The sequence below is a fragment of the Dermacentor albipictus genome, chromosome 5, assembly GCF_038994185.2.
Source record: "Dermacentor albipictus isolate Rhodes 1998 colony chromosome 5, USDA_Dalb.pri_finalv2, whole genome shotgun sequence".
NCBI classification, from domain to species: domain Eukaryota; kingdom Metazoa; phylum Arthropoda; class Arachnida; order Ixodida; family Ixodidae; genus Dermacentor; species Dermacentor albipictus.
In genome coordinates this window covers 130,058,430-130,086,207 of record NC_091825.1, presented here as the reverse complement: position 1 = coordinate 130,086,207, position 27,778 = coordinate 130,058,430, and the positions used below count along the sequence as shown (strand labels likewise).

General features: G+C 48.5%; 2 protein-coding genes across 14 annotated transcripts in view; one reads left to right on the top strand and one right to left on the bottom strand.

The window, feature by feature from the left end:
* LOC135906374 (transcription initiation protein SPT3 homolog) overlaps nt 1-27,778 on the top strand; it is a 585,543-nt gene that overhangs the window by 289,162 nt on the left and 268,603 nt on the right. The gene's annotated exons all lie outside the window — the stretch shown is intronic.
* Nucleotides 8,554-27,778, bottom strand: part of LOC135906372 (runt-related transcription factor 2-like) — a 138,056-nt gene continuing 118,831 nt past the window's right edge. For both annotated transcript variants that reach the window (XM_065437727.2, XM_065437728.2), the window contains exons 4-6: nt 18,787-18,981; nt 11,598-11,869; nt 8,554-10,817 (exon numbers count right to left, since the gene is read on the bottom strand). In XM_065437727.2, coding sequence (XP_065293799.2) covers nt 10,005-10,817; nt 11,598-11,869; nt 18,787-18,981 — 1,280 coding nt within the window. In that variant the 3' untranslated portion in view covers nt 8,554-10,004. The remainder of the gene's footprint in view (nt 10,818-11,597; nt 11,870-18,786; nt 18,982-27,778) is intronic.

Below are 27,778 nucleotides of genomic sequence, written 5' to 3'. Positions count from 1 at the left end.
GCCTTGTATATGAGGAGGTGTTACGTTTTCTTGGTGCCGACGCAATACACTCGAGGTAAATTTCGTGCCTGTGCCTATTTAAATCACATCAAATTTAGGATCGACCTGTTCATCTGACTTCAGTTTGATTAAGTTTTTGTACCTTTGGGCGATGCGGCTGTGGCATTCTTCATAGGTATTACTGTTGCCATTACAGCAAAAAGTGAACCAATGTTTGACGCCGGCACTCGCAGTCGCAAGAGATGTATCTTTTGCGAAGATCACAGCGCTATAAAGCTGTGAAGGCGAGCAATAGTGGGAGGTGATCAATATTTCCTGCTTGGTGGGTTGACCGAGACGAATCAAGAAAATGATTTCGCCACCGTTTGTTCATTCATTCACGGTGCAATGGTGCTAAGTTCTGATTCTGCATCCAGCGCAACATTGTTATGCGCTTATAACTGTGCCCGCTGCTCTTTGCATCAACGACCTCTCTGTCAATGAAAGACAATTCACTTCTTTTCGAATATATACGACTTCGGCACTCTAACGTTTCACGTAAGTGGAAACACGACACTAGGTTTTTCAGTGCCTTCGCAAGCCTTCCAGCAGCCTTCCCACTTTTACATGCGTGGACATCCTCAGACACGTTGATATATTTATTTCGTCTTGCCCTCTGTAACTTTCAAGATGCTCTCGCATCCTCGTGATCTCACCCTACACCTCAGGCAACCTCGAGTTAGATTTTTCAAACTGCCTCCAAGTTACTTGGGTTGGCTTGTTCCTGCTGGAAGAGCCTCCACTTTCTCACTTCTTTAGACACTAAACTGAAGCAAATACCCGCCACCATGGCTCAAATATAATGGTGGTCTGGTAGAGACAATGAGATCGAGGATCTCATTCCTGGCCAGGGCGTGCGTACAATGGGCAATGTACAAGGTTGCAGTGTATAGCTGTAGCGAGACCGTCGGCGCTAACTTCCCACGTTTCCTTGTATTTCCATCGCGCTTCAAGTTTAGAATGACGAGCTTCTGAAGTCTATAATGTGAATCACACATCCCTTACTCATAAATTCCAACGACTCTCTCGAGACCACGCAGGTTTTTCAAACGTGTAGACTGAAAATCACGTGTACGGATCATCCGCCTCATCGACGCTTTGCTCTTACTCTGCGATTGCTCTGCATACAGCAGCGATTGCATATACCGACGCAAACCCACACATATTCCACACCCTTAAGTTGGATTGATCTTGAAGGAGCATTATGAGGCGACAACGGACGAGAAGCTTTGGTTGGGGGAATGGTGTTAATAGTTATTCGCCTGTAAAAAAAGAGGTAACGCGGAAACGCACCACAGCGTCAGAAAACAATGTTCCCAAGGCCGCAACTCCCAAGCCTGACTTGACCTTCACCACCAGCACAACGGAAGCTGTTGAACATTGCCTCACTGAGGACACATTATAGGCGCCATTTACCTGTTCAGAAAGTGCTTGTAACCTTGTAGTGTCTCAACAAGCAGAGATTACAGCTCTCAGTGCTCAGTAGGATTTTCACGTCGCACGTAACTTGATCGGTTGTTTGGGAACGATAGTTCACATGCATTTTAAAATTTTCACTATGTTCTGATGCTTGTGTTGTTCTTGAACTCTTACACATTTCTTCTGTTTTTTGTTATTTCCTCCATGATTCATAGACTTGCTTATTTTGTGCTTTGTTATTTCTCTATAGACTTTTGACATTGTTTTGTAACGTTATCGCCTTTGATTTTCGTTGTCTTTCTCAGCAAAAAGTTTCGTATAGCAGGCCATCTCTGCGGCCAAACCTCACATGCTTCACAGCGAGGAAAGAAGAAAAAGAAGCATTAAGTGGACCACAGTTTCATCGAAGAAGGATATCCTATCCTATCCTATCCTATCCTATCCTACCATAGTTTTCACACACGTGTGCCACATGTTGAAGGCGACAACAACAACAGAAACAACAACGATAACAACAACAAGTCATCATCATCAGCATCATCAGCATCAGCATCATCATCAGCAGCATCAGCCTGGTTACGCCCACTGCAGGGCAAAGGCCTCTCCCATACTTCTCCAACCACCCCGGTCATGTACTAATTGTGGCCATGTCGTCCCTGCAAACTTCTTAATCTCATCCGCCCACCTAACTTTCTGCCGCCCTCTGCTACGCTTCCCTTCCCTTGGAATCCATTCCGTAACTCTTAATGACCATCGGTTATCTTCCCTGCTCATTACGTGTCCTGCCCAGGCCCATTTCTTTTTCTTGATTTCAACTAAGCTATCATTAACTCGCGTTTGTTCCCTCACCCAATCTGCCCTTTTCTTATCCCTTCACGTTACACCTATCATTCTTCTTTCCATAACAAGTACCTTTTCTTTTAAGGACATGTTCATTTGCATAGATGCGCTCATATTGTCGCATCAGCAGAGTGGCGCATGGGAGGCGGCGCTACAACAGGAGCGCAAATACGGGAGCGCACGAGCGTGCCAATCTTTTGTAAATACGCGTAGCGCTGCTGGCGGTGTCAGCCGTCAGTTGTCAAATGGTCATTCATAACCGGCAAGAAGATGATGGGCGGGCAGAAACAGAAGCAGTCTGGGAACCGGCGCGTTCCCCTTTGGATGAGTCCGCGTGCATTGACCATGTGGAGCGGCTTTTGTCTGCAACTGTCTTGAGCACCCTACTTCTCACGGCTATAGCAGCTGTGATTGGCAGCGAATCAAGAGCCGGGGAAAGAACCATCTCCAGCGCACGCATTCAAAATGAACGGCCTAGTTTACAAGCGTGTCGAAGCTGACCGCAGTCATGGTGAACTTAGCCACAGTCACCGCAAGTGCAGACGGACAAATGAAAGAAACAACGAATACATTAAAGCGAAAAAGCTGTATGAACGATGTGGCCAGGCTGAATTAAGTTTAATGTGTACAGTCCAAATTTATACTGAACATTCAATTTTTCTCTGCTGAATCGGATTAGAAGTGTCCATGGTGAGGATGCATTATTGAGGCACTGGCATAAGCGTGTTTTCTCATTGAAAGGTGAGGTAAACTGGAATTCGCGGTAATACCGTATTAACAATCTCGCTCCATTGAGGATGATATGCGACAGCAGGCGAACACAGTGTTCCGCCTTCATAGCGGTGTAGAAGTCACCTTCTTCCTCTCACCCTTCTTTCTTTTCGTCGTTGTTGTTCTACGGTAGCAGCACGTCTGTGACTTGCCATGGTGGCTTAACGGCTAAGGCGTTTCGCTGCTTACCACCAGGTCGCGGGCTCAAATACCAGCTGTGGCGACCGCGTTTCAATGGGGGCGACAGGCAAGAACGGCCGTGTACTGTGTATTGGGGGCACATTCCAGAACCTCAGGTGGTGAAAATTAATCGGTAGTCTCCCACTACACCACGTTCCTCCTAACCACATTGTGGTTTTCGCACGTAATGAACCAAAATTCAATTCTTTATTGCAATGTCAATTATATGGACACTCCAAACGAATTTTCTCGGTCGGTGTTGTGGTAAGGTTCTTTATATATTTAGGTACATCCACACTATATGTCATGCTATATGACCCGCAGTATACGCGGGATATATTGCCGCACCATTCTATGACTAAAATTCCTCATACTAGGTCTTGCATTCCTGACAAAAGTATTCCTCAGAACCTAGAGAATGGCAACCTACAAACAAATGTAATGAAACAAATCACCGACGGCGCATGCCTTTCATCTTAAATCTTCTCAGACTTAAATACTAGAAGGGCGAAACAATAACAGAGTTCAAACGAGAAAATGATCTAATTTTATTGGCGTGGCTATGCACTACCTTCGGGATCAGCCCAGGAAAGAGGTTTGAAATGTACCCGATATACATAAAAGTGGTGGTTAAGTCGCTAAGAAAGACATTGGCTTTAATTAATAAACACGAACGGAAATGCCCCATGGCAGGATTCAGACAGAGGACCCTTAGCACAACAGCCCGCTTTTACTTAGCTTACGTTTGCCGCAATTCATACTGCCACTACAGCTAAGAGTCTCACACTTCGTGTAATATTCTAACCTGTTGCTATCGCTTTTATTGTCTCGCTATTATGGCGAAACTGTATTTTTTTTTCTATACATGTAGGTGAATGTAGATGCGTCGAACCTGTCTGCGTAATTGTCAACTCCTTTTAGTGTTCTTGAACTTTTCTACGTACTTTCATTGTCCCTAATGTCCCTAACTCTCTTCTGTGCATTCCTTTACTCGTTGGCGGAGTTCCGCAACTGTTCGGGAGGTTTGACTGTGTTCAGTGTATTGGGGTATTTTTCGTTCTTTTAATTTTATTTGCCCTGCCAAGAGGAGTATAGCCGATGCCAATGAATGTCTCAACCTCTCGTTTAAATTTATATCAAGACGAAATTCTCTGACACATTTCACCAATGACCTTTTAAAGAGGTGCGCGTATCCTACACGAATGTTCCACTTGAAATCAGGACTACAGCAATGAAACAAAGACAAAATGCCCACGCAGACATTGAAGAAAGCCATCGATGAAACAACTATAGTCGACCCAGAAGAATCCTTGTTTACAGCTTCAGGCATAACACACTTGCTTAGAGGTGAAAGTGCGCGCTAAACAATTCGCTTTAGGGTTGCGTCGATTTCATTATAGCAAGCTAGAAGAATTAGAAGCATCTTTCCGGAACTATTCATAGCGGCGTTGCACATTAAAACTCTCACATCTACTCCCAGGCCCACCGGCAGCAGCATCCGCACTCTTATTTTTCTTTCTTATACTTTAATGCAGTAACAGGAAGGCATCGCGACTATATGCATTATTGAAACAGCGCTCTCACATATGCCTGCTCAGAAAAATAATTCGTTTCATTGCAGCAAATCCCTTGTGTCAACCACCACTGACACGGGAGCGTAGTCACACAACTATTGCCTAACAACTCGTTCCAGGGTAAAGGGCGCACAAAAATAGCCGACCGCTAGCAAGGCCGCACTTGGCAGCGCCGACGCCGCAGACAGAGACATCAGGCCTTTTCAGACCACTCTTTCTGTTTTGTTCTCCGCCGTTACGTTCGTTTGCTCCTGGCTATTCTTCAACGGCTTGGCCGAGCGGCAGTGTGCACCGGACCGTGGTGGCATGGCTAGCTATAAGCCAGGTAGGTATGAGCCGCCGACGCTTCTGTCGTCTTTTCTCATTCGCACGCACGCAGGTAAAGATATAGGAAAGCCTGTGTTCGTGCGCCTGTGCGTTTTCCTCTCTCTCTCTCTCTCTCTCTCTCTCTCTCTCTTAGAGTTATTTGTTTCTTTTGCACCCTGGGAAACGCTCATGCGACGCGGTCATTGTGGACGGAGGAGGAGGAGTGGAGGGAGACGCTGCGCTCTGGCCCGCTAGGCGGCCGTAATGTGCGGTTTGATGACTCGCCGTCAATGGTTCCGGGGGTGCCTGCGCCATGGCGCTACCGCCCACCCTTCCTCCATCTCCTCGTCGTCGCTTTCTCCTTAGGCTGCGCGTAGTGTGTGCGCAAGGAAGGGCAGGCCGGCCGTTGCACTTTACTCAAGCCCAGCAGCAGCAGCTCGGAAAGCCCGTGCGTGGACTTGTAGACACACAACACCCCGTCCTTCTTCCTTCGGCGTTCGGTGGCTCCCCTTCACCTCAAGTCTCTTATACTCTTTCATTTCTCCGGTACTACAGGCGAGCAAGTTTCGTGTATGCTGACGTGGGCGAACACCGCGAGGAGCTCCGAGATAGGTCCTTTGTCTAGCGCTAAGCCCGCGGAACACAGGAACTGGCCGTGGCGTCCGTGGCAGCATCCTCAAGCTTCTCAACGCAAGGCGCCTTCCTTTTGTTCTGTCCTCTCCTCGTGGAGCAAGCATCGTATGTGTACGCGCGTCCGTCTGAGCCTTGTTAGTTGATTTCTTCATCTTTTTTGTTTTCTTTCAGATTGCCTCGTTTCGCGTTGAGGTTTCGGCAGACCATGCGCGGCGTCTGTGTGCAGACGGAGGTGCGAGGAAGTACACAGTCGGGAGATTCCTCGGTGTGGCCAGGGCATGGCCGGCCGCCTCCGTGCCCATTGAAGCGGTGAATCAAATTTTAGCTCCTCGGATTCCGGTCAACAAGCGTTCGCGTATAGAACGTGCTGCCGCCTATTCACCGCGCCTGGCCATTCTTGGGAGGACCTTTCTCACGGTTACGAGTGGACCGTAGCCGACTGCACTTCTGAGTGGGCGGAGATCGGGTGTGCCTGTAGAGAACGAACAGAGCGTGCCCTGAGGCGCGGTTCGGCGGAGGAAAAGTCAGTGGCTTGACTGCTGACGTTTGCGCGACTGCAGATTAATGGCGTTTTTCACTGGTCGATCTGGAGCAGCCGCCTGAATCCTCGAGCGAGCGCTCGGCTTTCACCAATCCGAGTCTGCCAGTGGAGTGCACGAACGCTCCGCGGGAGATCACACAGGAAGTCTGCGTGCACGTGACACAAACCGGTTCCGCAAACTATGCCCAACACAATGTTGTGCGTACCGACCGGGTACCGATTTCGCTTGAAGACGGAAGTGACGCCATGTGACGCGTTCTATTTCCGCCCGAATCCGCGTCTCGGCGGCGGAGCAAGTGAGAGCGATCCGGCGCGGAGCGAGTTGATCCGAAACGACCAGTGGAACGCGCGAACCCGCTCCAGATCGACCAGTGAAATTCGGATTCGTTGCCGCGGAGCAAAAAATCCTGCTCCGAATCGACCAGTGAAAAACGCCATAAGAAATTTGCGACCGTCTATCTGAAAGCTGCTTCTTTTGGTTTTGCTGTATTACGCGAAAGCAAAACTGTACAGCCTATGCCGTTTACGGTATACATAATATCTCTTAGGGTTTTGTATCTGTGATTCGTATACTTTTTAATGGTCTTGGCTTGCCGTACTTTGAATACATTTCCTGGTGACTTCATTGCATTATCTTTTGTTTGTTTTATGCGTACTCAGCATTCATCGGGAAATATGTTCTCTAATCTTCTACTCCTGACTGTTATGAATACTCAATAATAGTATTTGTTACGGCAGCTTGAAAAATACGGAAAGGTGGTGCTATGGCAACAACAATGACAACAAAAGAACAAAGTGGTGTTCTTCAGTTTTGTTTATATCTCTTAAAATAAAACCTCAGAATTAAACTGGAAAACAATCGCAAGCCTGTGAAAAAGCCACGCAAAGGCAATTAAAGTTCTGGACTAAGAAAGATGTCGCACCACGAAGGATGCCACAACAGTGAAAATAATGGTCATTCATAAGCCAACGGGAGAAATAAAGGGAAGGATAGCCACAGAAGCTAACTTGGTTTTGTCCAATTGGCTACTTGGGGAGAAACAGAGAGGGAAGTGACAAGAACTTACGACTAATCATGTGCGTAGTCTGTTAAGCAACTAGGTAATGATCTGTTTGAGTACAAAAACAAGAAGCGAAGTCATTCACCTGAATCTTAACCATTCCGTTTGGTTAAATAGAGTAATTATTGTTTCCAAGTGCTTCTAATGTCAGCACTTAGCAGTTATTAGAGGTGCTGAGAAGTTGAAGTTATTTGTTCTGAAGAAGACTACGAACCTTGAAAAGGGCCTCGTTTGACTTGTGCTGCAAATAAATGTTAAATAAATAAGAAAGCAAGATAAGCTAAATTAGTCAGAAACACTGTCCCACAGTCGGATGTTATTTGTGTCTACGCTCCTGGAAAGCTGAAAGTTAAGGCACTACTTAATCTTACTTACATGAATATTCGGTGGCTTTGGTAGGCCTTCAGCCGCAATCGCGCTTGCACTGTTACACGTGTACTACGCTTGATACGGGTCTGCCACACAACGGAGTGCTTATATTATTTTAATTTATTAATATTTCCTTGGTTCCAATTGTTATGCATAAATCTGTTCATCTCCCTCTTTGACGATGTCAGACTGCGTTGAATTGATGCTTCCGGTCCCACAAAGGCTGCAACTGAGTTGAGCCTTAATAACCTTGCTGTCCGATGGCCAAGAGCTGTGACGAGACAGAGTAGGCATCTCGTCACACTTAAGCAGGGTGGAAGAACGCAAAGAGCCAGATATTAAATACACAGAAAAAAAAACATTCTCTTTATTTATTTATACGCCAACTTCACCCAGACCTCCACACGACGCGCGACATTTCTCCTTCGATTTTTCTGGTTCTGTTCTCGTTTTTCAACTCGTATATGTGTTCCAGACTTGACATCGTGCGTCCATGTCGTGTTGTGCGTCTATAAATATACACGTCATATAAAAGAAGTCCCTCTTTCTCCTTGCTCATCGCCAGAGAATACAGGCGCACTGGTCGAGCGGGCCGCCAATGGAGAAAGCAAAAAAAAAAAATTATAACAGCCTCGTCACGCGTGACATACGTCTAGGAAGGCGCGCTTTCGTGCACGCCCTGACTCCGAGATCAAGAAGCAATAAAACAAAAAAAGGAACACGAAATTCAACCAGACGACAAGATGAGGATACCGGCAGCGGCGAAGTCGTTGCTCGAACCTCCTTCCCCATCCCCCCCATGCCCTCGCTACCTGCCTCGTACTTTTTTTTTTTCGCTGTCTTACTCCCTCTTTCCCACCGCTGCCCTCACATTATGTACACAAAGAGGCCAGCCTCCTTTTGCCCCCTACCCAGTTCACCGGCTCCTTACACAGCGCCCTCTGTCAATACAACACTTCGCCGCAGTTGAACGGATTTGCGCCCTCCGAAGAAACGGCGCTTCTTCTTCTTCTTCTTAGGCGCAGACAATGTGCAACCCGGGACGCCACCGCGCAAGCACACGCGCTCACTCGCACACAAACGCCTCCACGCTCCGTGTAGCTGTTCCCGTCCCTGCCTTCACTTTAGGTTCTGTTTTGTTCTGCCCACATCCTGAAAAGCCGGCTTGCCGCCGTTCCTGTGGCATCTTCGGTCGACGTTAGACAGCTTATGTCGTTAGACGACTCTCGCGCTTAAAGAGTGAATCCGCGGCACTGAGTCGTCTTGTATACGTTCGCCTCTAGCTCCCATGACCTCGTCCTTCTCGAAATATTATTGTCTTCTTTTTTTATCGTTCCTGCAGTCTGTGTCGCTGTTTCCGCTTTAGACATAGCACCTGTAGCTTTCGAACGTTTGATTTTCGAGGCTTTACTAAAGCCTGTGGCTGCAAGAAATCACCTCCTGAACTCACAAACCAATTCGTATGCCGACAGTGGTCGGGAAAGTGCCCAGAGATTTTCGTATCTAAGAATGCTTTGGTAACTGGCTGGCAACTTTCCCTAGTAGTATGACCGCTATCACAATTGGTCGTGCCTGCTTTTCGAACCACTTCACCGTAGAACTGCTTTCTGAATGTTGGCCGAGGTTTCTAAAGCCAAGCAGCCAATTCCTTGCTAGATTTGGAAGACATTCGCGCGATCACGTGCCCGATAATTTTTGAAGCGCCTAATTGTTATCAATCTGGAGATTCAACGGCGCGATCTAGGATGCTTTTAAACTCATAACACCGGCATCAACGAGCCAACTATAGAATCGTGTATGAGAGCACGTGACTTTGGCAAATGTGGACATGCAGACCACATTTACGGAATAATTGAATTGTTCATAAAATTTTGCAGTTTGCTTTTTTTCAGGAATTGGTCTCGGGCCCTGCAAATACACACAGGCTTGTCTTCGCGAAGCCCGCAAGCGAGAAAGCCTTAAATTTCTTTTACTTTTCTGCGTACTTTTTAACGAACCTCGCACCGAGTGACGTGGCAACTCGAACATTTGCCAACCAGCCAGCAGCTACCGTCGGCGACACGGAAGAAAAGCCACAGGAGCGCAGCCGAATTTTTCTCACCGTACAGTATGATAAAAATAGAAGTAAACACGCATTGTCTCAGAGAACGTCCTCGGCGTGCTGTGAGACACCTATGTACAACTGATGGCACTGCACCTCTCTTCTCTCTCATAGCGTCAGCGGCACATTGTTCGCACACGCACAACGCGGTTTCACGTTTCCCTTCTCCTTCAGTACGGTCTCCAGAGGGAAGAATCGCCACTGCCACTGTGTCCGTTGGTCGCCGCGTTCGCCGTCGGAGAAGAAGAACCCCGCGTCGCCGTCGTAGCGCCCGACGCCGACAGCAGCGCCGCCGCCGTCGGCGTGGTCGTCGTCGTCACTAGTCCACCTGTCCGTGCACCACTCACAACACTAGGAGGCGGGGGAACCACGAGCGGGAGCACGGGGGGTGTGACTCCGGCGACACCGCCAGCGCCGGCCGCTTTGCTTAACGTCGCACCGCCCGCCAACGTCAACGTCGTGGCTGTGAGCGGCGAGGGCTTCTTCCTCGCCACGACCTCGTCCAGCATCGGCATCGGAAGAGGCAGGGGCGGCGGCGAGACGCTCCGGTCCGAGTCGTCCTGAGAGCGGGCGTGCTTCGGCGAGGAACAGCTCAGGTCGCTGTCCATGATGGGCGACGCCGTGGCGGACCTGTCGGGAGACGAGGACTCGCCGCCGCCCAGTGGCTGGTGGTGGCCGCCGCCGTGCAGGCTGGCGGCCCGCAGTTCGTTGCGCAGCAGCTGCAGACCCGGGTGCAGGCCCGCGGCTGCCGCTGCGGCAGCGGCAGCGGCCGCCGCCGCCGCGGCGTTCTGCTGGCCCACGGCGCCGCCGTAGAGTTGGGGGTAGAGCAGCGTCGGCGCGAGCGCGGGAGGCCAAGTGGCGCCGTTGGCGCTGGTGTAGTAGCCGTGCGGGCCGAGCAGTCCCGCGGCGTAGCCAGCGGCGGCGTGGCTCAGGTACGGGGCTGCTGCGGTCGTCGCCATTAAGCTTCCCGTTGTGGTGGTGGGCTGCATAGCGAGACAGAGACGAGTTGTTAAACGCAAGTTATGGTAGCTCACTGCATACCTTAGAGCGCATTCCCGGACTCCTGTGAAATTTGCATTTATTTACACCATGCAAGGACGAGTGGTTGATGTCACGTGATGTTTTCATATGAAATAATTTAGCGTCTAGCAAGTGATTACGGACAACAGTAACTGGAGTGTAGATATTGAAATGAGGGACTTGCTCCTTAACTGGCGTCACAGCATAGGGTATGCTCTTTACTAGGCGGGAGGGCTCTGTGAAGATCTGATTATGAAAGAGCAACTCGGTTGCAGAGGGTGACAGGTGGTAAACCATCTCTTTATACTAGTAATAGTATTTGTGCCTTTCGCACTATATGTGCGTGAACTGCGACGCGTAATTGTCAATTTATCACCATTAGTATGAATACTGTGTAATATTCTGTAGTATATTGTGAAACAAGTATACTGAATAACTGAGCTGCATATTGAGTGTTACTATGGGGTTATTTTACGTAGTTCTAACATTAAATGATCGCAAACCAACTTGATTTTACTCACGAGAGCCGCGTCAAGTTGGCGCAAGGACAAAGAGAGCTGGCAAGGAAAACGTTTCAGGCTAAACACAACTGAAACCACTTGGCTACCATACCACGGGGAAGCAAGAAGATATGGCGAAATGGCAACAGTTTAAGTATCATCAAGCGCGCTCACCACCAAATGACCTGCTGGAACACAGAATGCTCGTTCATGTGCCCCGAAGAAGTTTAGTTATATACCAACCTGGTGCGCGAACGCCGACCCGCCGTTGACACCGGCGAGCCCCTGGCGCAGTTCGGAGAGCCTGTCGGAGAGGCAGAGGTCGACGGCGCTCCCGTATCGGCCCAGCAGCAGCGGGTCCACCTTGAGGCCCAGGTTGGCCGCGGCTGCCACTGCAGCAGCGGCCGACGGCGGAGGCGGATCCCCGCCGCCGCTGGCAGGGCCGTTGGTTCCTCCCGTTCCACCGCCTCCGCCGCCGGTCATGCTGCTGCTGTTGGAGCCGTTCGATCGGTCGCCTGGGTTGAAAAAAGCATAGGCGTAAACAAGAGTTCGCGAGGCCATCCAGGAGACTGTCAACAACAAGAGGTGCGGGAAAAGAGAACGGGAGGATAAGACGGAGACTGGCTTGTGGAGCCTCCCAGCTCAGTTGGCATTGCAGCTAAACTGACCCGGCTGTCGAACACAATTTTTAAAAATTGTTTCGCCAGAAAAAAAAAATATTGTCTTGATTTAGGGCAGCACCGCAGTGTCACTGATGTAGAACGAGAGATCTTGTACCACGCTCTCACGGCCAATAAAAAATTGCGTCTATCTCGCGCACATGTTCCATTCTCTTGGCCCATGTGCTAATCAAGCACACCGTTTAGCCACTCCCCCTAAATTAGCTTATTTTTAGTACTTTTTTTCTTAAACATCCGCGCCACACACTGAACTATTATTTCCAACTTCACAAGAACAGGAGTCGCGACGCTTCGGGAGAGAGTTTAATCGGAAGACCGACAAATAAATGGCTGGTACACCAAACGCCGGCACACTACTCGGCTCAGGATCATGTAAAAAGATATGTAAATGCGATGGCTCTTTCCATTGACAACTCTTGATCGCTGCAATGGAAACCGGTCTCGCATTTGTTACCACTCCGGGAGCCTCGTCGAGACTTACGAGCGAACCGATGAGTGGAGCCAGCTTTTCGGGTATTTGACAAGCCCGCACGGATGAAAAAGCGGACGAAGACGTCGCAGCCATCGTTACCGCTTTTAAACAAAAGAGCGACCTTTTTTTCTCTTTTGTTTCAGTTTACGAAACGGCTTTTCCAGTCCCCTCAAGCAAAACTTGCAACAAATATTTCACTCTCTCTCTCTCTCTGACATGAGGATGGTGGCACGTCGCCGAGTTTTAATCAGATTAGCCGCAGCGCACCCGCATGCATGTGTGTTTATGGCATAGAGAAGCTCAAGAGACGTTCGTGGAAACGTTCATGCTGCTGATGCTGCCACAGCAGCAACAGAAGCAGCCACGTTTTGGGCCATCGAGAGAAAAGAAACAAACAGGATTCATTTCGGACTCGCACAAACAAGTGAGGATGGCTGGAGAACTAAAGGGAAAGAAAACGAAAATGAGGAGGGAACTTTGAAGCCGGAGACGGAGGAACAGAAGAGGAGAAGTTGTAAGCAATGCTCCAGAAAACGCAGGGGTTCGAAATTGAAGGGGGCGCGAGTGAGAGAGGAATATCGGAATAATAAGCACTTTTCTCCACTTTCGCGTGCCCAGTGAAGAAGGCAAAATGAAAGGGGAGAGAAGGAAAAAGAGCGCCCGTTAACCCTTTTTCGGGTTTCCAGCCACCGCCTCCGACGCCCTCGTACTGCGAATTACCGTTGCTGCTTTCCCGTGCTCGAGTTTGGCTTTCCGCCCTTTCTCTCGAAGAAATTTTTTTCAACAAGAACTTTCTCGTTCGTCTTAAGCAGGATCCTCGTTTCCTTCTCACTCCTTATCTCTCTCTGTCTCTCACTCTCTCACCCTCTCTTATCTTTCGCACCTCGTCGTCCCAGTTTTGCAGGAAGGGGGGGGGAGGTAGTGGGGGAGGTAGGGGGGGGGGAGGGGCAGAGGCGAGGCAAGGCGTCGCGCGTTAACTTTCGGGCGCGCAATTATTTGAACAGGGAATAAAGTGATTTGCGAAGTGGCCCGAAATATAAAAGGAGAAAACGCACGTTTCCGCGGAGAGCGACGGACGCAGCAGCGCTGGAAAACGGCAATTAAAGAAAGGAAAGAAAGGAATTAACGAAGTAGAAAAGGGTCGAGGGGAGAGGACACGACGGCGTTCGGGGGGTCATACGGCGGCGGCCCGGGCTAACCGCGGCTGGCCAGGAGTCCACGCGCTCAAGCAGCAAAACAATTAAAGGATGAAAGGAAATTGAAGAGGATGGCGCCGCATAACGACACTTTACAGAAAACATCCCTGCTCCTGCATCCCCTCGTCCTGATTTGCCTCCATAGCTTTTCCCCTCGGTCTTCCCGCATTTTGCTTTCTTGTTTTGTCGTTCCTCCTCGCTTCTCTCTCTTGTACTTATTATTACCGGTCCTCTCACTTTTCTTTCGCTCTTTCTCTCTCCTTCCCCTTCGAAACCTTCAACCGTTCTACCGGTAACTGTGGTAGTGGTATGAGTTTCCTAATTTAAAATAAGTGGATATCATTCGCCCGCCTCCCGATTGGGGGCGACACCACCGGGTTTAATGATGGTGGCGATGGCGATGTGGCTGCGCAGAAGCACACGCGTGGTAGAGTCGCGGGAGTGTCCGGACAGAAAAAAAAGAAGGAAAGAAAGAAAGAAACAAGAAATGGAGAAATGACAAGAGAACGAAGTCGAAGTGAAATAAATCTGGCTGTGTTTTTTTATCTGTCTGGGTCCTTCATTTTGCGCCTATTTCACGCATTTCTTTCTTTCTTTCTTTCTTTCTTTCTTTCTTTCTTTCTTTCTTTCTTTCTTTCTTTCTTTCTTTCTTTCTTTCTTTCTTTCTTTTTCTTGTGTATCTAATATGATTCCCATTTCACTGCCCGCCATGTTTCCGGTCAATACTTGTAAGTTTGCCGCTTCTTTAGTGCTCTCTTGCTTAAGCCATTTTTGCTACTGTTTTCGCCTGAGTCATTGACGTCGCCGTCTCTCTCTCTCTCTTCATGGCCTTACGTCGACATACTTTCTTTTCTTTTTCCTTAACGCGTACTCGAACATCAGGACCCACTGGGAGGCCCTCTTAAGCTTTTTCTAGGCTCAGTGCTGCCAGGAATTAGAGGTTTCCAAGCGATTCATTTGACTGCGGCTGCGGGAGAGGCGGGGTAAGTGCGGTGCACCGCCGTTAGATGAACGAAACGTTCAAATATGAAGCCAACTATAGAAAAAAAAATAGAAGACCGGCTCTCGGGGAGAACAAACGTATCCTGGCATGTAGAGAAGAAAAAAGAACGTGCACAGTATTAGAAGAAGGAAAAAAAACCGCACAGTTCCGAACTTCCGTTTGAGCGAACCCTCGCTGAAAGCTCCGTGCGCCTTGCTTGCGAACGTAAAATGAGAGAGAAGGTGGCGCTCTAATAAACGACCCGAGAATACAATAACGGTTGAATGAAAAACATGAAACTAAAGAAAACGAGAAGGCAAGCGAAGGGTCATGGGAGATATAGGCATAGAGGGTCGAAATTAGGGAGACAGAAAAGGAAAAGGGGTAGAGAAAGTGAAGAGAGAGGGAGGGCGGTTAGGAGGGAAGGGAAAGGGGGAGGAGGCTTCTGCGCTCAAGCCAGATGGGAGGAGAAGTTTCAGCGGTTCTTAATTTCACGGAGGTGTGCCGGCGGAAAGATTAAACACAGCGACGAGAACTCTCAAGCGTGTAACCTCACTCGGTCACCATCAGTGGCACCGCGGTTCATTCTTCAACTCGACGACGTTGCGCTGCTCCTCTTCCTTTTTTTTTTTTCGTTCCGTTCCAGGTTCGCGTTTCTTTTTTTCTTTCCTTCTTTCTGTACCTTCTCTATCTATCCTTACGCGGCGAGTCGCGTTTCCTGCTGTTTCTTCGTTGAATTCCTCATGCTCACCGCAGCGACCACCTTTCATTAGGGGGCCGAGAGTTTCGGGTGTGGAAAAAAAAGAAACGATGGAAAAGTGGAGGCGAAGTGAATAAGGTTGACGTAGAAGCCTAAATGGTTAGAAAAGAAACTGAAATACGAAATCTGCAGTCAGGAAAGCCCAGAAAAGAAAGGTGGTTGGTGGATGTGGGGGGGGGGAGGGGGGGGATGAAGTGAAATGTCTCGACAAAAGGAAAAGTGTGGAGAGAAATTTATGTAACTGAGGTGACGGACTAGTAAGAAGCCGAATCGATGGTAACAACGTGGCTGCGTTTGTACGCTGAGTCCGTACGCACACACACACGTTAGTGCGCACCAGGGTAGAAGGCGAGTGTCTTGTGACTCCAACTCCATGAGCTTCGGTTCGGTCCGCTCGCAGCCCTAGTGACGGAGCAAAGTAATAAAAGAGGAACGAAGATTGGAAGTGAAGGGGGGAGGGGGCAAAGCGGTCTCTGTTTCCGCAAGCGCGTTCTCGTTCATTAGCTAAATCTACACTACGGCGGCGGCAGGGTGCGGGCGACCGACACCCACCGGCTTTTCGAGAGAGCTCGGACCGAAGAAAGAAAGAGGACAGGGTTCGCTTTTCGTTTCGCCTTACTTTGCAGTACTATTGCGTACGTACTTACGTGTATTCGTCTTTCTTTCTTTCTTTCTTTCTTTTGTACTGCCACTTACGTTATCACTTTTCTCCTTTCACACCTTCTCTCTTCTCTTCATTCCCTTTTCGCTCGGCCAAGCGGTAAAGCGTTTGCTCCTTCCGCTTTACTTGCTTTGCATTAATGATTTCGAAGCGCATCCATTGCTGATCACTAAAACATTTCGGTATTTTTGTATTTCGATTCTATCCTTCTTTTCTGCTTTTTCCCCCCTTGCGGACTGATAAGTTCAGCAAGGAAATTAAAGTGAAAGGGTGTGTAGCAGTTGGAGAAGGACCCCTCGGCTCCGAAGATCGTACAGGTTGGCAACCTTTTTAATGCTACTGTTGAATATAATAGCAGAGAAGGCTATGCACGTGAACTTATACTGCCGTGTTTAGCATGCCCCAGTCTAGTATTCACATTACCGTTCTAAAGCATCCTTACGAAGAGCTTTCTTCTTGTCCTTTTGCCGGGACACCTGTCACCTAAGGCGGACAAAATGAATATACGCTCTATTATTTCCCCTTTCACATCTGCGCTGAACAAGAGAGCGCCACACATCCCACATCTGGCAGTGATACCTAACTGTCCTTGAGACATCATCACTGCATATTATCCTATAGTTTCGAAGTTTTCAGCCAACAAAGCGATCGTCGGTCGAAAGTTTAACGCTGCAAAGCCACCTGTCTTCTGCTATTCCTCTTCTATCCTCCTCCTACTTTCCGCCAGGAGCGGGCGCGAACAACTTGCTACGAACGGTTCAATTGATGTCGCGAGACGCAGAGCTTCAAAGCGCAAAACGTAGCGCTAATATATGCGTCAGGCTCGGGCCCGTTTCGCGAAGACAGATACACGCCAAGCGCAAACTCGTAACCAAATTGGCAGGTCTATTCGCTTTCCCGTCGCCTCGTACTTTCCTCTCGGGCGGCACACTTCCCGGCATTGGTGGGGTGCTATATGACGCTCTTGATGAGGGAGAATCGGATCGTCTTTTCTCCAATTGGTCGTATACGTATTGCAAGCAACGAAAAAAAAAAATGAAACAGCCTGGCGAACTAATCGAAGATATAAAAGGGTGGAATGAAGAAGGTCTTGGGCGGAGGGTTGCTAGCTGAAGTTGTGAAAAGTAGGAGGCGGGAAGGACTTTTTATTGTTACACAAATTCGATGAGAACCAATTTCATTCGCAACAATAGAAAGCCTCGCTACTGCCGCTTCCTTCGATACGCGCACATCCCGAAGCGAGAAGCCAGGCTCGACAGGGCAGCTTCGTCTTCCCGTTGGCGGAGCTACGCAAAGTGGTTTCTCTTTCTTGACTCGCGAGTGGCGAAAAAAAGTTAGGGCACCTAGAGCTCCTGGGAACCGGACTGCCTTTGGTTGGGAGTGCTAGAGCTATAGAATGTGTCTATATATACTATGTACGGGTGCCGGAGAAATTCAAGCGCTGCTTATATGGACGCGCACCCCAATGGTGAGAGAGACGAAAAGTGATGAGACAGACCGGCCCAATGAAATGAAACGGAAATAGTGCATCACCTCGTGCGGAAGCTAGGAAAAGTCTCTCGCTGCTCCTGGAGGTAAGCCGAAGAGCAGGGGAAGCGTGCATATGCACACAACTTCCCTCGCTCTCTCCGTCATTCTCTCTATCGTATAGAGTGGGCATTTTACCGATGACATTCATTACTCCAATTCTTGCACTGAAGCTCCAATTCACAAGCACTGGAAATTTTCTGTTCATTTGTACTCTTTCTTTCTTTCTTTCTTTCTTTCTTTCTTTCTTTCTTTCTTTCTTTCTTTCTTTCTTTCTTTCTTTCTTTCTTTCTTTCTTTCTTTCTTTCTTTCTTTCTTTCTTTCTTTCGTTCTTTCTTTCTTTCTTTCTTTTTTTCTTTCTTTTTCCAAATGTGTGGTTGCTTCTCATTTACTCTTGTGCGCTCGCCTTGTCGGCTATAATGAACAAACTCGAAGGACAACGCTTCTTAACCCTAATTTCGAGCATGAATTCTATATCTGCCGGTATACCTGAGACCGGTCCCAGAAAAAAAAAAGCGATGGGATACTGTGGAGGGCTCTGTCCTTCTTGTTTTTGGCTTGCGCCAGATGGCCAGATTGAAAGGGTAAATGCAGGTGAAACCTGGCAACGAAACAACGCATTGGCGTTGTTTCGTAATTGTTCGCGTTCTAACTTGCGTGGATATATAGCACTTAACTGTGAACTCTGCTTCTTCATTTCGCTAGGCTGCGCGTTACACAGCTGCTGTTAACACGTGAACATTTCGCATCGGCTGCCTACAGGCTCGACTGTCTTGTAGGGTGCTCAGGTCGCCATTCATTCATTCATTCATTCAGTCATTCATTATTTACAACATTTTTACAAAATACGAGAGCATTACTGGACTCATAGCCATTGGCTAGTCCCGGGTCCATAATGAACTTAGGCTATGGTGGCTCGACTGTCCCGTCGGGCGTTCAGGTCGCTATGGTGTCGCGAAAAGGTAGGCATATAGTTCATATACTGGAGGACCAGTTCTTACGATAGACGAAGCACACAGAAAATACCGACTGACACTCACGTGTGTCGCTCCTTTCTGCGCGCATCGTCTAAGCGCTGCTCCTCGCGAATCTGAACTGTGCCACACCGACCCGTCCAAACCGCCACCTCATCGAGGTAGGCGTAGCTTACTCACCAGGCGTGAGCGCCGAGGCACCGCTGGAAGGGCAGGAAGAAGGTGACCCATCTCCACCGGGGGCCGGCCCCGACCCATCGAGCCCCAGGGCCTGAGGAGCGGTGACGAAAGGGCCGGCCGCCGCCAGGTACGTCGAGTAGTGCTGGTACGTACCCCAGTGCGGGTCCGTGCCCAGGTGAAGAACTTGGCTGGGGTCTGCGCACGAAGTCGGGAGAAAAGAACACAGGCGATTGGTCATAAGGAGGAGGATCTCCGAATGGGCACGCAGAACTAGTTATGCATAGCTAGCAGGGGCGTAGGCTAGGGGGTGATGCCCCCGATGTGCGAACATTCCTTCACCCCCAAAATGTTTCGCGCCTAATAAGCGTCTTTCTGCTCACCCAAACCACCAAGAAGTCGCACTGTGTTTCTCTTACCCGACACGCGCAGCAAGAGTCTCCCTTAAATTGTGCGTGTATATTAAAGGCTAGACGTTGTGAACGCCGATACAGGATCTCACATGAAACACGTTCAAGTGCCACGCTCAGTACATACGTGCATACGTAAGACAATACGCCCAGCGTGGCTGACGTGAGTGATTCTTGCCAGCACAATGGTAAAAAAGAGGGAAAAAAATTGTCGTTTCTCCAGCCGGGTTGGTTCAAAGCCGGAGTCCCATGCTGCGATTATAGCAATTCATCTCATAAGTGTGTATGTCTTGTAATCCCAATCTACTTTTCGTCCATACGGTCCTGCCCGTCTTAGCGCCGCAGCGCAGCGAGCCGCGGGCTCCTTCAAAACACCGGATACAAGTGCCCGTGTAGGGCACACTATACATGACTTTCGTTATCTGACACGCACCAGACGACGGTATGACACAACGCGAGTCCGGCCTGAGGCCCAGACAACGCAGCGAAAGACGAACGTATTCCAAGCCCCGCGCCATCTTGCTCTTTCCTGCCGTTCTCTTATCGACACGCTTGCTCCTCTCCGTATAGAGTATCCCCGCGTATGATGCATCGCATCGTGCTCGTGCAGCCGAAGCTCTGGGGCAAGGGTGCGGGCTTCTCATCTTTTTCCTCAGGACGACTAGATAATAATCCGCTCCACCATAGACACACACTCGCACACAGTGCGGCGCGCATACTAAGGCGATGCATGCTCGCTCGCTTGGAGGAAGCCTCGGCCGTATGTACTACATTATATACGACCACGTGCACTATACCGGGCGTGAGCTTGGCTGTGCGTGCGAATGTTTGCCGAGGACCCGCCGACACCTCCCGAAACCCGGGGTACACCGCGTATCGCACTTCTCCTGGTTCCAGGGCAAGTTTTTTTTTGTTTTTTTTTTTCTTGTCTGGTATCTCTTCCTCTTTTCGTTTACCCTTTTTTTCTCTTTGCCAGGAGTGGCCTTACAAAATGAAGGGTAGAAGGGAGGAAGGTTTTGGTTCCCGTGTTTGCCCATCGCGGAAAGCTCCCTTCGCTTCCCGGGTGTCGCTGGAGCGCTAATGATAATTTTTATTAATGCCGCTGCCTTTCCCTGGTCTTCTCCTTCGCTCCATCTATTCTCCCTACATCTCTCGCTTTGGCCCGGCTTTTCTTTTTCACGCGCTGTAATACGGGGGAGGGGCGCCGCAGGGTCGGTGTCTTCGCCTAAGCGGCTTTTTCGAATCCGCGCCATCAGCCGCTCTTTTCGCCAGAAGCGCGATCGGGAAGCCGCCGACGCCGCCACCACCACCGCACACATCGCCCAGCCCCTCCCACAGCTTCTTCCCTTTTGTTTTAAATTTTTTTTTTCTCCCAGTGATGCTGTCATCCCCCGGAGCTGTCTCTCCTCTCGCAGTTACTGTCTTTGTCCTCATGCGTTTCTCTTTTTTTGTGTGTGTGTGTCTTAGTGCTCGATGCATTAAGAAGAGTTGCCCCACATATTCGGCTTACCCGAGCGCTTTGTCTCCGCGCGTGTCAAATTATTTAGGATTTGAGACGCCGCGCATGCGCAATGTGTCACCGACGTGTGTGGTGCAATGCCCCTTCGCCATGCAGTCTAGCGGCACTGCTTTCTATACTAGATCATTCTGAGGAGCTTACAGGTATTTTTTTTCTATTATTAATATTCTACAACTGTCTTGCTGCTCTAGGCTGCGCGTCATTTATCGTGTCGCTCTTTCTTTTTATTAGTTATTTCGAATAAGTGATTATCGACCCGCTGCTTCGAAAACATATCCCTGCATAGTGCCACGCCACCCTCCGCGTCTTTTCTGCGGCTCACCTAAAAAAACACTCCTGCCATCCATTTAAAAGTGAGCAGTCACGTGATATCGACGCCATTATCTCGATATACAATCTTGAAGTATCTGTCGCTAAAGTAGCCGGAATGCTTGTCCAGTATGGAAACATTTTATCTGCATGCGCACGTATCACGATACTGAAATTTGCTTGACAGTGCCTCTGAAGCTTCACATGATCAGTACAACGATCAAGATAAAAGATGTGTGTATAAATGACGACACTATCCTCCTTTTTTTTCTGTTCAGTTTATTCTGCTGGAGAAAGCTCTTCAAGCGCCCCCAAGAAGCTACAACTTCCCTTCTTCTGCTCTTGGGCATGACTGTTAACGTGACGCGTGTTGAACGTATGATAGCAGCAACGATATACAAGGCCTGAAACATTAAGATTTCTACTATGATCACTCGCGCGGGCCGGCACAGGTCCTATATAAAAAGGAGTATTATTATATAGACTCTGAGACTATGAAAGTGAGTACGATGACATTTAGAGGGTGTGTGAACTCTAGAGTTACGACTTATGCAATGATATGGTCGGCTAGCCGATAATCATTAACACAGTAAAGGTATAGTGGTCGCTTACGTTGACAAGACCCGAAAGCGACGACAAAGCTGAATACCTATGCCCCCCCCCCCTTTTTTTTTTAGATTTAAGCACTTCAAAGGTTCATTTCATCTGCGTCACACTGGCGTTTCTAAATGACAATACCGTGGGACTTTTTTTCCGCATATAATTTCGGTGATCCGTGATTCTGTGTTGGCGCCTCGAAAGGCACGGACCCAGCGAGCCGGCAACGGCGAGCGGAGACCCGCGCCGAGTAACGGCGACTTCGAGGATGACGTAGGCCCTCGTCGGGGCGCGCGAGCGCCCAACTGCAGGCATTAATAAACTTTCTCCAATCCAATCCAATGTGCCGCGCGATAACCGCTTTGTTCTCGTGGCCAAAGTGCATGTAGTTTGTGCTATAAGTGTTATTTCTAAGGGAAGGATTTCCGTGGGTTAAATGAATGCTACGATTGGTCGGGCAACCCGACGCCTAAAGTACGCTTTGAGTACGCTTCGTACTCAAAGTCGTACTTCGTCAGTTACCATAATTTACCACCGCTATTCACTTTTCGACCAACATACTACAACAAAGCTACGTCATCCGCCGTGTAACACTCGTGGCGTGTTAAAGGGGAGATAGAAAGACGTCTCTTTCTCACCTCTGTGTTCCTCGCTCTACAAAAAATAAAGAAATAGGATAAAAAAAAAGAAAGTTACCTGAGATTTAAAAGTACAGAAATCGCAAGCCGTATAGAATGTGCTCCCCTGCCACCACACCGTTTTCTTGTTTTCTTTCACCTCTCACTTCTCCTTTTAAGCCTGCAAAAGTTGGTCTGCCTGGTGCGGATAAATTATTCGTTGCGGCCATAAATCTCCGCGATAGCCGATCATGCGACGACTCCGGCGCCGCAAACGCTACGCCTATAGAACTACGCTACACGACGACGTTGTTTGCATAATTGACGCTCAGGAATTGCGACCGAAGAGAACGAGGGGTGATGGCGTATACACTCGCGCCGTCGCTTTCGAAGCTGTAATTCCCGCTCTTTGTCCACGTATAGATATATACATACTATATATACACGTATATACAGACACAGCAGCAACAAGACCAAAAAGTGCTGGATCGGGTGTACGTATGGAACGGTAGCTCGCGTTAAGCGCTTTACCCTTTTATGCCAGCGTCCTTTTCTTTCATCATTACTCGACTCCTGCGTGCCACTCCCGCCTCCGCAGCTCGCTTCTTTTATCCCAACCGTATAGACCGCTTTCCGTTTTGCTGCGTAGAGGTGTTCATTACTCCTGATTAGATCCCGGTGCGTTAAAGAGCGCCCTCTGTCGCTAATTACCGCGCCTCCACCCCATCCTCGTCCCCTGCCCACCATTCTTGCTTTTGCCACCATCGCGAAAACCTTGCGTAAACTCAGGTAGACACTGTACTCCAACGGGGCCCTGTACCATGGCTGCAACTCTTATTTTAACCCGCTCGGTTCTTTCTTTTCCCTATTTTCGACTCCGTGATCGCTGAGCCGACCTCTTCAGTTTCAACCTCAGTGGGGTTGCAGCATGTTGTGATTTCGTTTCTTTTTAGCTCTAGACAAATCGGCGCAAGATTCCTCCCGCCGCAGCACACTATTTCCTTTTCGGCGAAGTAATGCTGTTGGCGCCGAGCAATAGCTTCTCCACAGCCATCCTTTGCTTCCTTCCTCAGCGTCCTCCAGCTGATGCTTCAACCTCTTTCGTTCTTTGCCTCCTGCTCTCTCAGTCCCTTGCCGACACTCCTTTCAGTTCTTTTTCGGGCTACCTGACGCGCGAACCTGCATCAGCTCGTTCTAACCTCATCAGCCGATTCTGTGCTTGTTTGTCCCGGTGCTTCAGTTTTGCATGCTTCCTCCGGTACACCATCACTCGGCCTTTCTTTTTTTTTTATTGCCTCCATCCTCTAATGTCTCCTTTCGTCTCCTTCCAGCTTCTACAGTGGAACTGAGCGCATGCGAACCTCGCGTGAGGACGTTTAGGCACACAGGGGACGAAGTAAAGCATGCACAAACGAAGTAACGTGTAGACATGCACACAGGCTGCAGCGGGCGGAGTCGTGTTGTCGAACGCGCGGGAAAGGGCCAACGTGCGGAGTGAGTGTCGAAACGGACGGTGATTGGTTAAAGAGCCGAGCAGGGTTGGCGAGGCCGTAAAGCGACTCTGCGCCTAACGTGGTGCGAGAATGAGCCTTACAGGAGCCGACTGCGCCCTGCGCTCGTCGCGACGCCGATGGGACCCAGTCGCCTTAGGGCACATTCACACCGGCGACTTGAGGAGGTGGCGCGACCATTTGCGACTCGCAATCAAAAAGCGACCGTAGACGACTGATGTTCACACCGGCAAGCCCGGCTGAGCGCGACCCGCAAGTCGCAATCCCGGAGATTATCGTTCTCAGCGAGAACTCTCGGAATCTACGCGGAATTTGAATGCGACGCCGGAGGAGGCCGGATGTAGACACACGAAAGATCACTTCCGGTGCGCCGCTGATTGGTTTATCAGTTTTGCGACCATGGTCGCGCGACTGAAAAATCGCGCAGAGCGGCTCGCCCAAAATGGTCGCTTTTCGAGAAAGGCGACCGTTTGCGACCGTTTGCGACCTCCTCAAGTCGCCGGTGTGAATGTGCCCTTACGTCGCCCCACGTTACGCGACTTTCGCTTTTCGTATGTTATCCAGGCAATGCGGCGTCCTTTCGCCGTTTGCTGGTCAACTACTTTCCGACTTGTGTACTCCATCTTTGGCTATAGGAGTTTTTTAAGCATGAAATGCTTTTAGCTCCCGTTGTCGGCGACCTTCGAGTTACCTTGAGCCAAAAGCCACAGTCGTTATCCGGGCACTCAAACGAGAACGTCCGGGCAAGTTGCGAGAACAAAACGAGATCATCCGGGCAACCAGTGAAATCGTAAGAAAATGCGCTCTGTGGCTTTCAACCCTTTCTACAGGACCGCATTATACATACGCTAGTTATTGCCCAAACAAGTTACACAAAATATTGCTTCCGAGTTCTTCCTAATGTTTGTTCGCGCTATCGCTCAAACTGTAACTTCTAGTACGCCGAAGTTTTATTCGTCATTTCCAATAGCGGCGTTCAAGAGGCACATACAGGGCACCATACACTTCATTGTCAGGTGAATGCGCTTTTGTGCTTCTTAAGGACGACGGGCTTGTGCGACCATCTGTGACTATTAATGCAATTTCTGTAAGACCACACACGTCAGCGAACTCACCGCAATTTCCTTCTTTCCTTCCCTCCTCTCTCTCTCTCTCTCCGTGTTATCTTTGTTTCCCCCTTTCCCATTCCCCCGGTGTAGGGTAGCCAATTGGACGTTATTCTGGTTAACCTCCCTGCCTTCTACTTATCTCTTTCCTTCCTTCCTTCATTGTGAGCTTTTGGCACTGAGACAGAGCTGCATGCACTCTGCTGAACGCCAGCGATCCGCGAGTTCCCCGACACGGATTTTGCGTCGCCTCGAGAGATGGCGCCACACTGCGTGGCGCCTCCTTCAGGCAATTTTCTTCAAGCTGGGCAGTGTCCATGTGGACCAGTGCACAGTATGGCGTGGTGCGGTCTAGCTTGGTGGGGTGTGCCGTTGCGAACATGCAATACCCATTTTAAGACTATGGCTAGTATCATCTACAACCGATCTGCTTTGTCGGTCGCCATTTTATGCTTGCATATACTCTCGATTACGGGAGAGCCACCAACTTTGCTTTTACGCTTGATGTCGTCGGTTCCAAGATTTGTGCGCGCTTTCTTCGACTCTTTTGCCTCTGTCGTTTTTGACACGGTTGCAGTCTTCCTGCACGCGAAGCTGCGTTTGTCGAAAGAAATGTAAACGTCTGGGTGAGGCGATAAAGGCATCTATTTTTTTTGTTTTTTGGAGGGAGTGCGCGTTGGTTTTGTCACCTGAGCTCTATTTTTTTAGTCAATCTGAAGTTTCTGGTTTTGTTTCTCAGCATCATCATTTGGTATGCCTGCATGCTTGTGTGTCATCGTGCGTGCGTGCGTGCGTGGGTGACTTTGTTTAGGATGCCCTCAGTTCACTGTTTTACTTGTTGCAGCCTCATTAGGTATTCGATCGTTGACTCTTTGCAATACTCTTTTTTCTCCCCCGTCGGTTCGCGTAAACTTGGAGTTTACACTGATCAACTATTTATTCCTCTCATTTTCTTTTATTTTTTTTTTATATCTACTAGGCCCACGATTCCCAAAAGCACCAACCTGCGTGCATGCGATTGACTTTTCCAAGGAGAGAAAGAAAAAGGAAAAGAAAGAAAGAAGTTCGCACTCTCGTACTCAGACAAAACAAATAGAGAAGCAATTTCGTATTTTACAGCGTTTGCATTCTAAGCTTGAAGGCACAACGTTCGGTCTACCGCTTATTCTGAGCAGGTAAATAACAGAGTGCAGTTTTCCTTTTGTTCTTTGGTTTTATTTGTTTGTTTTTTTCTTTCTTCCTGTGCTCGCTCATGTTTGTCCTTGTTCGCGTGTGACGGAGGTCACGAAGCATGACGGAAGCAGTCCAGGGAATTCCATGGTTCGCAGTGTCGCGGTGTTGTGCGACACGTCCGTGTGAGTCAGATTACAGCCCGAAAGCTATGCACTAATAAGGGCATTTTTTTTTATTTTCTTATAACTGGCATAATTCTACTTTTGTTCCGAACCTACTGCTTCGTTTGTTTTATTGCCAGTAACTTATAACCTGATTTCCGAGCACCTACTAAAGGGCCACGTTAGTTTAGATGTTTTTATCACGCGCCGAGTACGCAGGAGACAAATTTTCTTATAACAAATTTATGTAGCTATAGATAATCGTATGTGCTAATTATATACTTATTCTCAATGCAACTGTTGCGTCCTAATGGGTCAATTTTATCTGAAATATGTATCCAGGGAGCATTCACCTCGTCAAGCGATAGCTTTTCAGTGAACGCCCCTCTCTTTCACGTAAAAGCAAAATAAAGGAAATTGAACTGAATTAAGTTGAACCTGCGTGGTCGTGGATGCTTGGTCTTCTATTCTTAAGCCAAGTGATGCATGTGATCTTCCACAGAGTTGCGCTCATCTTTCTAAATATGCATAGTGAACACCACTCCCGTCTCCGCATGCACTCAAGATGCCTGTCCTCTGATTACTCTCGTTCACGGAATGCCTCGTCAACACTACAGTCAGCAGAATGGCTGAGCCTTATATTGATTCATTCAAATAGTGAGTATAGATCACTTAAATTTTTATTTCGCTCCCTTTTCTTTCTTGTAGACTTGTTTTTCCAACCCGCATAATTTTCTTGTGTGGTCGACATACAGAAGTCGTCCAGGAAGCTAGTTCAATTGCTTCATTGTGGTCCGTAGGCTGCTCACAGGTTCGCAGAACGTTTATCAACATTAGATTACAAACAGTGCAATGTCATAGGTCCACAAGCTCTTCAGAGCGAATATTTGACGTGTCAGGGCAACGTATTTTGGCTGTGTGTGAAGGGCACACGTGTGAGTAGCATGCGACCATTTTTAGCGATCATTATACATATAGTCATCTCTCTAACCGTTTCCTCCATCATCTCCTCCCCTCAACCTTGTTGGCTTATCGCGCTTCTGGCGAATACTGCTCTATCTATCTATCTATCTATCTATCTATCTATCTATCTATCTATCTATCTATCTATCTATCTATCTATCTATCTATCTATCTATCTATCTATCTATCTATCTATCTATCTATCTATCTATCTATCTATCTATCTATCTATCTATCTATCTATCTATCTATCTATCTATCTATCTATCTATCTATCTATCTATCTGTCTGTCTGTCTGTCTGTCTGTCTGTCTATCTATCTATCTATCTATCTATCTATCTATCTATCTATCTATCTATCTATCTATCTATCTATCTATCTATCTATCTATCTATCTATCTATCTATCTATCTATCTATCTATCTATCTATCTATCTATCTATCTATCTATCTATATCTCTCTCCCTTTTCTTCATTCACTTATCTGATTTTATAGCGTCCGGCAAGGCTCCAGGCCACCGCCCGTTCAGCGGCCGTCACCTTTTTCTTCGTTTTTTTATATCCCCATCTTTCCATCATCATTCTTCGTTACAACTTGCCGCGCTCCCTCGCCGAGCCGCGTGAGTCG